Source organism: Postia placenta, assembly GCF_002117355.1.
Source record: "Postia placenta MAD-698-R-SB12 unplaced genomic scaffold POSPLAscaffold_14, whole genome shotgun sequence".
NCBI classification, from domain to species: Eukaryota; Fungi; Basidiomycota; class Agaricomycetes; order Polyporales; family Adustoporiaceae; genus Rhodonia; species Rhodonia placenta.
In genome coordinates, this window is record NW_020169845.1 from 51,829 (window position 1) to 62,851 (window position 11,023).

General features: G+C 54.2%; 1 protein-coding gene across 1 annotated transcript; it reads right to left on the reverse strand.

Moving 5' to 3' along the window:
* Positions 1–7,701: 7,701 nt before the first annotated feature.
* On the reverse strand, positions 7,702–8,764 carry POSPLADRAFT_1103028 (hypothetical protein; the record flags this gene model as incomplete). The annotated part of the gene is made up of 5 exons (XM_024483237.1): positions 7,702–8,166; positions 8,377–8,413; positions 8,550–8,582; positions 8,643–8,646; positions 8,704–8,764. Coding segments are annotated over 5 exons (600 nt in total), but the record flags the coding sequence as incomplete, so codon positions are not given.
* Between the last annotated feature and the right edge of the window lie 2,259 nt (positions 8,765–11,023).

Consider the following 11,023-nt stretch of genomic DNA (forward strand, 5'->3'; position numbering starts at 1 on the left):
GATGAGCTTGTCGCGACGAGTGGGGTCGTAGCTGAGGTACTCGGTGTCCTCTCCAGCGGCCTGGAGGTACCAGACAAATTTCTGGGCAATGGCCTCGACATCAACAGACTCCCGAGGAATCCTGTAACTCTCCACCGATGGGTATGGAAGGGATGACATGGCCGTTCAATGGTGGAAGTGTGGTAGCGGGAATGGAGCAGTGAAAGTTGGGTTCAAGTCCTCGTTGGTGTACTTAACGAGCCGACCACATTCACACGGTTCTGGCGCCTATGTACTGCAACCTGCTCGCTAATTCCGAATGGCCCCATTCGGCTTAGACCAAGAACGTGTTTCGCACATGTGCACGTGACCCTTTCATTATCTGTAGGACCTCCGCAGCTTTGTGATCGGTGCCTGAATATAGGAGGTCGCAGTGGTGCCTAATGTTTTTGCATCACCTGATTGTTCTGGACCTCAAAGAGTGATGCATAGGAGCTTGTCTGAGCCTCATCATCCCTCCATTGACTGGACACATTATTTTGTCCTGTTGTACGCTCCCACAGAATATTTCATCTGAAACCCCACGTTATGCCATTATTGAAACATTTGTCTTTCCGTTCTATTCTTTGTACTACTAGTGCCCATACTGGTGCCTATCTTAGTGCTCACCCGCAGGTTGAACATTATGTAGCTTACATAATGGGGTCCGTGTGCACTTTGTACTCGGCATCATACCACTACGTTTCTTTCTTCACTAACACAACCATATAGACATGATGGTCCATGCATAGTCAGTACTTGTATAAGTAGTTGTACCATTAGTCGGTCAAACCCTAAGTTCGACCTGGTTATTCATTCAAGTCTCTGCTCTTCTTTGCTTGAGGTAGTGGTCATTCTTGACTTCCTCACTCGATCTTCTGGAAGATGCACTGTCCATAAGCCCTCGCTCATTGTCTATGAGTCAGGCATTGATATAGGAGTATAGACCGTTGTATCAAAAGGTTGAGCTTTCTAAAGCTATGTTCCTAGTTTTACCTAGTCGAACAACTCATCCACCATCACATCAAACAATGCAGTAAACCTGGTTCCCTTGGGATTACCAGCCCTCATAGGATCTCCTCTTCTCCAGTATGACCAAGCAGACCGTTGCTTCGTCACCACCACAAGAAGGACTTCCATCTATCCTCAAGGCGGCTCCTGGGTTTGCGCAGAAGGTTCCAACCCTGTTGCGACTTAGGGTCAAGCGACAGGGGAAAACCAAATGCTGGGGGCATTCGACTTATCTTACCGAAGCGATGGTGAGCTAAGCTCAAACCTAAGGCTAGGGACAAGTAATATATTAGTTAGTGAAGTAAGAAAGGATACAAGAGAGGGCTTACTGACCTAGGGACAAGAGGTCGAAACTGAGGTCCCTAGGGCAGCAGAGGCCGGCTTATATACAGGGGAAGATAAGGGCAGGCTGTGCGTGTTGGTCCGTGTGCAGCTGGTCCGTGCGCAGCATGCTGATGCAGCCCCAGGGGCCGGTGAGTCAGAGAGGCTGTGTCAGCGGAGCCCGAGCTGTGCCGTGCACTGCCGTCTTATCTAATCTAATCGTATAGTAGATAACGTCGTGTCCATATCAGGCAGGTAGTACAGAGGTCGCGGGTTTGAGCCCGCGAAAAGGAAAAAATTAAAAAACGGCTAGACGCCGTACCAAGTTGTGACATTACCCCCCCCTCAACGGCGCATGACCTCATGCGAGGCGCCCTTGCCCATCTCCCACCCAGAGTGGCAGCGCGCTTCAGTCAGCAGCGAAGGCATCGGCTGAAAGTTGAGACCACCAAATACAGCAGCATTGAGACGACGAGGGGCATTTGGGTTCTTCCGGTGGAAATCGGCTATAAGGGCCGGCGCATTGGCAACGTTGCGCGCCGGTTCCCATGACGTATGCGAATCGTCATACCCCTTCCACTTGACGAGGTACTGCAGCTGACGCCGGAAGATCCGCGAATCCTTGATCCGCTCAACCTCGTATTCCTCGTCGCCCTCAACCTCGATCGTAGGCGGCTCCTCTGGCTCCCGGCCCGGGATATCGCTACGCATGTACTTGCTAAGCAAGGAGACATGGAATACCGGGTGCACCGGCACTGACTTTGGCAGGATTAATTCATAATCCAGGTCTCCGAGCTTCCGCCGCATGGCATATGGTCCGAGGCGCTTGGGACTGAGCTTCTTGCTCGGCTGTTTCAGCTTAAGGTTCCGGGCATCAAGCCAGACCTTGTCCCCCGGCGCGAAGACCGGTGCCTTCTGCACGTGCTTATCGTAGTACACCTTCATACGCTGGGCTGACAGCTTGAGCACAGAACGCGTATCGTTGCGAATCTCCTTCAGGATCTTGAGCCGATCAGCGGCAGCGGGCATCGCGGACATCGGATTGATCCGAACCTGAATCTCAGGATGGTACCCCTGATGCAGGAAGAATGGGGAGTGCCCGGTCGCGGAGTGAACTCGGTTGTTCAGTGCAAATTCCGCGAGCGGCAACTGCTTTGCCCAATCATCCTGCCTGTGGCTTGTGAAAGCACACAGGTACTGCTCGATTTCTTGATTCCAGTGCTCAGTCTGGCCGTCTGTCTGAGGATGAAACACTGTAGACAGCGCCGGCTCGATCCCTAGTCCTTTGTATACCGCATGGAGATATTTTGAAGCAAACTGGGGACCTCGGTCTGATATGACCTTGGCCAGGGCCCCATGATGCTTGAACACATCACGGATGTACAAATCTGCCGCACCTTCTGCCGTCAGGGTCTCATGACAGGCCGAGAAGTGGACCTGCTTTGTGAAGCAGTCGGCGGTAACCAGGATCGAGTCGAATCCATCAGACTTTGGCAAGCCGACGATCATATCGGTCGTGACGATCTGCCACGGGCGCTCGGGGATCTCATTCGGCTTCAGCGGACCCTGGGGTTTGGCTGGGAATGTCTTGGTACGGTTGCACACGTCGCAGGTGCTGATGTACTCATTGACAAATTTGGACATCCCAGGCCACCAGTAATTCCACGACACAAGCTCCAGGGTTTTGGCATGGCCACCATGACCGGCAATCGGCGAGTCGTGGTGGATCTTTACTATATCCCGCCGGAGCTCCGCGTTCTTTGGGATGTACACGCACCCGCGGAACAGCAGAAGCCCTTGTTCGGCATTCCACTCCTCAAAACCCCTTTGCAGCCGGGGCGGCCCGAGGTCCTGCACCTTTTCAAGTGCCTCGGCCACCTCCCGATCCTTTTCCGAACATTCCCGGATGCGCTTCAGAAGCGACTGATCAGCTGTCACCGAAGCATGGCCGTGTCTGGCAGAGGCAATGCGAAATCTTTCCGGTTTGAGAACCACCTGATTGGTGTTATCGTCCTCATTGCCGATCTGATGGTCTGACCGACGAGACAGGGCATCAGCCTTTCCATTCGACGTTCCGGCCTTGTGTGTGATGTGGAAGTCAAAGCGAGCCAGGAATAGCAATCATCGTGCTTGACGACGCGTGAGATGCTGTGATGTGCGCCAGTACTCGAGGTTCTTATGATCGGTGACGATCTCGAACTGATTGGGTAACCCCTCGAGATAGTGGCGCCAATGGTCTAGCGCCTCAATGATCGCGAGCATCTCCTTATCGTAGATCTTGTAGTTCCGCTGCGCCGGATCCATCGCATGGGATCTGAAGGCGATGGGATGCCATTTGCCGTCATCTTGCTTCTGCATCAATACGCCGCCCGTGGCATAGCCCGAGGCATCGACTTCAATGCGCGTTTCCCGATTAGGGTCGTACAGCGCTAAGACTGGAGTCGTTGCAAAGAGCCGCTTGAGCTCATCAAAGGCATGTTGCTCCTCTTCGCCCCAACGCCATGGGTCATTCCCTGTGAGCCGGTCGAGTGGTCGCGAGATCTTGGCGAAGTCTTTAATGAAGCGGCGGTAAAAGTTGGAGAACCCCCGGAACTTCTGAACATCCTTTTTGTTCCGGGGTACCGGCCACTCATTAATTCCTTTTAGCTTTGCGGGATCCATCGCTACCTCATTGCCACCAAACACATAGCTGACGTAGTCGACCTTGGGAACGTCCCATTCGCACTTTTCAGGCTTCAGGAATAGATCGTTGTCCTGAAGGCGGCGAAGAACCTCGCGTGTGACCCTCTCATGCTCCTCCTTATTGGTAGAGAAGATGAGTATGTCGTCCAGGTACACGAGGATCTTTCCGCCGACGATGAGATCATGGAAGATCTCGTTCATCATGGCCTGGAAAGTTGCGGGGGAATTAGTGAGGCTGAAGAACATCACCAGGGGTTCGTACAGCCCCCGGTTAGTTACAAAAGCCGCCTTCCACTCGTCACCGGCTCGGATCCGGACGTTGTTGTATCCCCATCGGACGTCGAACTTCGTGAAGAGCGTGGCACCGCGGAGCTTGTCCACCATTTCGGCGATCAGCGGCAAGGGGTAGCGATTCTTGACGGTGATCGCATTCAGCCGGCGGTAGTCCTGTACGGGTCGAAGCGTCCCTTCCTTCTTTTTGATGAAGAAGAAGGGAGATGAGATAGGCGACTTCGATTCTCGTATGTAACCCTTCGCCAGCTGCTCCTTTAAGAACTTATCGAGCTCCTCCTGCTCGTTGTTCGATAATGGGTACACCTTCGAATGGAACGTTGAGTAGCCGGGCACGAGTTCGATTGCATGGTCGTACGGCTTCCTTTTGGGTAACCGCTCCGATGCTTCTTTCGAGAAGACCTTCAGAAACTCGTGGTATTGTTTGGGTACCGACTTCTCGGCGGTTTTGACGACCTTCTTCTTGATCTCTTCCTTAGCAAATAGCTGGGAATACGTGTGCCCTGCTGCGACAAACAACTGAGGGGCGCCGGGAAGTGTGACACCCTGCTCCCAGGCTTCGATCAAGTCAGCCTCATTCCACTCTACTTCCGTCAGACCTTCCTCGGGTTCGAAGTCCGGGAGTACCTTACTCCGGCAAGCACCTATGACCGACCGTCTGGACTTCTGCGAGCGCCTGCGCGCCGTGGGCCTGACCCCCGTATCATGCGCAGTCGTAGCTTGCTCCATTCGGCCAGTCCTTCGGGCACTGCACGCTTCAGGGCATCGTGATAATTTGAGGGAGCCTTTCTCCCAATCGATGTCAGGGTTGTGCTCGCACAGCCAATCCAACCCGACAATCACATCTTCCGGACCGATGTCCGTGACCGTGAACACTGTCTTCTCGACGTGCTCTCCTATATGCATCTGTAGCACTGCTACCTCTGAGATGCTTCCGTCTTTATTTAGGGTGCCGTCGATATTGTACAGCGGAATCGGCTCTTTCAATTTCCGCGTTTGCACCTTATTCTCTTCAACGAATCGCTTGTTGATAAACTTTGTGGTGGCTCCACTGTCCACCATAGCGATTATGTCCTTGTGCCGTCTTTTTCCTTGAAGTCGTACTGGGATGTGAAAATGTTGGGACCCCTGGTCCAATTCGTACACCATCGTAGTAGACAATACATTATACTTATTACACAATATACTTGGCCCAACGCGTGCGGCACGAAGCGCGGACCGGATCAAAAACCCTCCTCCTTCATTGCCCGATAGTGCTCGAGCTCCTCGCGCATCGACTTCACCTGTGCCATTAAGTCCGCCAGCTCCGATTGCTCGGATTTTGCTGAAGCGGCACTTATACTTGCCGAGGGTGATGTCGTGACGGGGGCGCTTGTTGCCGCCTGGGTGGATCCCGAGGCAACCGTAGCCCGTGCGTCGGCGCGTTTTGTGTAAGGCTTGTCCTTACAGTTAGGGCACTCGAAACGTCGGTACCCTTGCTTCCCACAGCCGAAGCATGTGCCGGGGAAGTTGCCTTTTCCGACGGCCGCATTGATGCTGGCCGAAGCTGTGTGTGATGAGGGTGCACCACCACGTGCCCCTCCACATCCTCAACCTCGGGCCGAGAAGAAGTTATTTAGCTCGGGCTGACGAGCCCGGCTAATGTCGAGGATCTGCTCGACCTCAGTGGCGCGCTTGTCAGCGTCTTGCCACGTGGTGAAAGTCTTGAGCTCGATCTTTCAGTATACGCGGGAGGGGATGCCACTCAGGTACTTGTCACGTAGCTCCAGGTCCCCATACCCAGAGCGGTCCGCCGGACCCTTGAATAGCGCGGAGAACTCCGCAGCGGTGCATTTTTCGCGGACCGACTTGTCCGCGCAGAGCTTCGCCAGCTCCACTTGTGCTGCCGCTTTGTCGTCGAGATTTCCGAAGTGGGCCTTGAAGGCAGCGGCAAAGGCCGCTTCGTTTGCAAACGGTGATACGACCTACGAAACCCTAACCCCTAACCTGGGTGCGACCTAAAGGGACTAGAGAGACGGCTTATAGTCTAATGAGAGGGGAGTTAGCAGCAAGGTGTCCCGCAGTTCGAGTGAACACGAGAAACACCCTTGGGAAAGGTTACAAACAAACGGGTAGGTACGAGGTGGCTTCGACACGTCGTCGAAGCTACTCGGAAGCTGTGGAAAGTTAGCGACGATCGAAGCTCGGCAGAGCTCTTCGATGTATCGTAGAGAGAAGGGACACGATTCGATAGGGTGTACTTAGCTAGGGCGCGGTTCGCAGTTTCTTCGACAATCGTCGAAGTCGAAGGGTTCGTCGAGACTGTATCGACGAGTAAACGCAGTGGACGAGGCTTCGAGGTTACGCGGCGAGGGACGAAGTGACGCAGTTGCAAGCTTAGACGCGGGGCGAACTCGACTTATGAGTTCTGAACTCGAGGGGGGGGAACGGATCTTGTATTTTTGGAGAGAAGTACGACCGATTTTATACTACACAGGACGCTACGACTATTCGAGAGTGGCATACGAGTACAAGGGGCTTTGCATTGTTCCTCAAGAACCTGCCTCATCGAGAGGCACATACCAAGTCCATCGGTAGAGTGACGTCATGCCGAACGCGGAGATGAAGAGCAACATATGGCCACTTCGGACCGGTAGCCGTCGTGAAGGCATGCTGCGAGGTTCGATACCTAATCGGGAAAGACCGGCTACTTCGGTGTGGCTTGGAGCGAAGCGCGCGCTTGGCCGAGCGGCGTCAAGTGGCCCTATTGTTCGCCAAATGCGGAAGACGTTCCGAGATCTATGCACGAGGCCTCGGGGAGACCGTGCCGAGCTTCGAGTAAGCGTCGCGCACCGTCGAAGGTGTCGAAGAGCGTCGAAGGCGCAATCGAAGTGTTGGGGGACTGAGTCGAAGTGCCGGGTGGGATGCGACTGCCGAAAAGAGGTGAATCGGGGCCCAGAGGGGCTTGGCGCCTATCAACAGGGTCGTAGCCCCTTGCACCCCTATCTGTACTGATACGAGCTGGGCGAAGTAGGGGGTGGCCCAGGCGCGGGCATCACCGTCGAGCAGGCTTAGCGCAACCTGGACTTTGAGCTCGATGGTGGTCAACGACGTGTTGACCATCCAGTAGATTCACAGCTGCGACAAGAACCTGTCGCAATCGATAACGGTTTTGCCATCGTATTGGAGTGGAAGTAGGAGTTTTAACGTCTCCTTGTCGAGGGCGGCTGCGGGGGATGACATTATCGGCATCGGGGGGGACAGAGGATGCTGCGGGGGCGGAGGCGGCTGTGGTGGCCTTCCGCTGGCCAAACTTCGGGAGGAGCGAGTGCTCGAGCGGCCTCTCGGCGGAGTCGGCGGTGAAGGCGCCGGAGGAAGTTCGGCGGAGGGGTTACGTATGTCAGGGACTGCTGACGCGGGGGCGAGCGCTGTCGGCGAGGCGGGCCGAGCAGGATCTGCGGACTCGGACTCCGAGACTCCTTCTTCACTGTCACCCTCCTCAGGCTCAAGCTCTGGCGCAGGGTCTGGAGGGAGATCTCCTCGAGCTTGACTGGACTCGGCGACAGTTTGGGGAAGGCGGGAGGTAGGGGAGACAGGGCGAGAGTGCCGCGAGGCAGATCGAGATGCGAGGGTGCTTCGGGGTCCAAGCGGGTGTTGCGCTCGTCGGATCGCCTTGTACCGAGGGTAATCTTCCTCGATCGATCGGGGTGTCCGATTTGGGCACGGCTGCTGCTCGCAATGGTAGAGGACAGTCTCAGGGCCGTCTGGGATGTAGACGTCGATGAGGTCCTGGGAGTCGAATGCGTGGATCTGGCCTTGGCAGGCAGCCATGATGGATGGGGGGAGGATGGGAAGGTGCGCGTACTACGAAAGGCCGTGGTAGACTAGCTTACACCTACGGCGCCCGAGATGACACTAGGGTTCGTGATTCATGTGGGGCCCAGTACTGCTTTTGGCTAGTATGCAGCAGGAACCTAGTCCACGCGTCCGGTTAAGGACAAGCACCGCCCACTGAAGTGCAGGTGCTGAAAGGTTCGTTCCCTGAGTGTTGGCGATGTAATGTACGCTATCTACGTATCGTAATGTACCGTAGGGGTGCGCACCACCCGACCTGTGGGAAAGGAAAGTGAATATAAGGGGTCCCGAGGGGACGCCGGCAGCTTTGTGGAGTTTCGACCTAATGTCGCGACTTGAGGTCAAGCGACTAGAGAAAACTGGAAGGCTGGGGGCGTCCGACTGGTTCTCACCGAAGCGATGGTGAGTGAGGCTCAAACCTAAGGCTAGGGACAAGAAAGTATATTAGTTAGTAAAGGTAAGTAGAGGATACAATGGGAGCTTACTGACCTAGGGACAAGAGGTCGAAACTGAGGTCCCTAGGGCAGCAGAGGCCGGTTTATATACATGGGGGGATTAGGGCAGGCTGTGCGCGTTGGTCCGTGCGCAGCTGGTCCGTGCGCAGCATGCTGACGCGGCCCCGGGGGCCGGTGAGTCAGAGCGGCTGTGTCAGCGGAGCCCGAGCTGTGCCGTGCACTGCCGCCCCATCTAATCTAATCGTACAGTAGATAGTGACGCGTCCATATCAGGCAGGTAGTACAGAGGTCGCGGGTTCGAGCCCGCGAAAGGGAAAAAATTAAAAAACGGCTAGACGCCGTACCAAGTCGTGACAGTTTGGGAATGCCAGGAATGCGATAATGTCGCGCTGATCCTGATGTGATGTCGCAGTGTCATGCAGGCGCGCGGTGAACTTTTATATGATGTACATGGACATCTTGACTGACACGATTGCATAGTCGTGAAATGTCATTCCTTTTAGGTGAGTCATTATCAGCAAGTTTGACTGCGCATATAGTGACCCCGTTTTCGAGATCAGTATGCTTTCTACCTCCATCCCTCGTATTGGAGGCATCTAGTTCATACTCACATTCTCCAGTCTCCTCTCCCAGTACTAGAGCCCTGGTGGGGCAGGAATGCTCATCAGTGCATCTACTTGTTGCGAGTCCCCCTTGTCTGATATAGCTGACCCTGCTTGCTGTACTACACCTGATAGGTCTGTCATTTGTACACAAACACGGCCACATCTTCTGTGCGGTGCCAGCTGTAACATCAGCAATCCTGAGATGCTGGTGGAGGCGAAGATGAGAAGCAATGGTCAGGTTGTGAGTGAGCGATGGAGTGTCTCTGCATGCGGTCAGTAGGTCGTCCAAGGACAATGTCGTGTATATAAACAAACGGAGTGTATATAAATAAAGGAGTGTATATGAACAACTGGAGCATATATAAACAATCGGAGTGTAGCGAGAATATTCATATAGCTTCGTTCTGCCCTGATGTGCTTCAATGTGCCCCTCGGTTTCAGTCCAGAATTGGGAGGTACAGCGGGGTATAACGTGGTCTATTGGAAATTCTGACATCACGTCAATTGCTCAGATACACCACGATTCTCCTGGATCTGCTCAGATGCGATTTTGACTGGGGTTGAACGTCTAACAGGCGCGAGCAAGTATTGCTAGAAGTGATCGGGGTCGCGGGATCCGACAGACTGGTAAGGCCAAATACCATCAGTGGCATCGAGCAGGCCAGTCCCTGTTGCAGTACATAGGCGCCAGAACCGTGCTCGTTAAGTACACTAACGAGGACTTGAACCCAACTTTCACTGCTCCATTCCCGCAACCTTACTTCCACCATTCAACGGCCATGTCGTCCCTTCCATACCCATCGGTGGAGAGTTACAAGATTCCTCGGGAGTCTGTTGATGTCGAGGCCATTGCCCAGAAATGTGCCTGGTACCTCCAGGCCACTGGAGAGGACACCGAGTACCTCAGCTACGACCCCACTCGTCGCGACAAGCTCATCGCGGAACTCTATGAAAGACCTGACGTCGCACCCAACTTCGGCGCGGAGAATCTCGTGCCATTTGGTAGCGATCCTGATGTGTATCTCAAGTTCGCCGATGCTGAGATCGAAAGGCTGACGCCGCCGCAGTCATTTAAGGAGTGAGTGTTCACCAGTACCTCCAAGTTTGCGTTTGCATTGATCGGTCGAACCAGCCGTATCATGCGTCTTCATTTTGCCTTTGCAGCTCTCATGGTCTTCGACCAATACAAGTTCCGTTACGCACTGCTCGATCATCACGATCTGCTTCTCAAAGTTGTGGAACGGCAAAACCAGCTGTGCGTACTCACTACTATTGGCGTTATGCCTTCCTTGCGTGCCCATTGTAAATGATTTATGATTGTCAGTATGGACGAATGGTATGACACGGTATTTTGCCGCCTCTTTCCGGACCGTGTTAAACCCAAATCCGCTCCCTCAAACGCGCTGACTACTTCACGTTCCCGCCCGGTCCCCATCAATCCTCCTGCTACTGGTGGACGTACCGTTTCAGCGCGATTCGTGGACGCGGACGACGTCAAGCAGTTCTTGAACAATCCTCATACGCTTGTCGGAAAGCGATTTATTCATATGCCCCCTGTCGACCAAGACCAGGATTATCGTGGCACTTGGCAAGTAGATTCGTACACTGTGCGCAGGGTTGATATGGATGTGGAGCATGAGTACCTGGTTCTACTCGAGGCATTCGGAGATAGCCCTGTCCCAATGGGCCCAGAGGAAGTTGGATACCTCCTTCGATACTCTCAAGTCCAGGCGACTTTGTGATCAGGGAACTGCGTATCCTACTGCTACGCCCATCACGTTATGTGTCCGTTATCATCATTGTTCT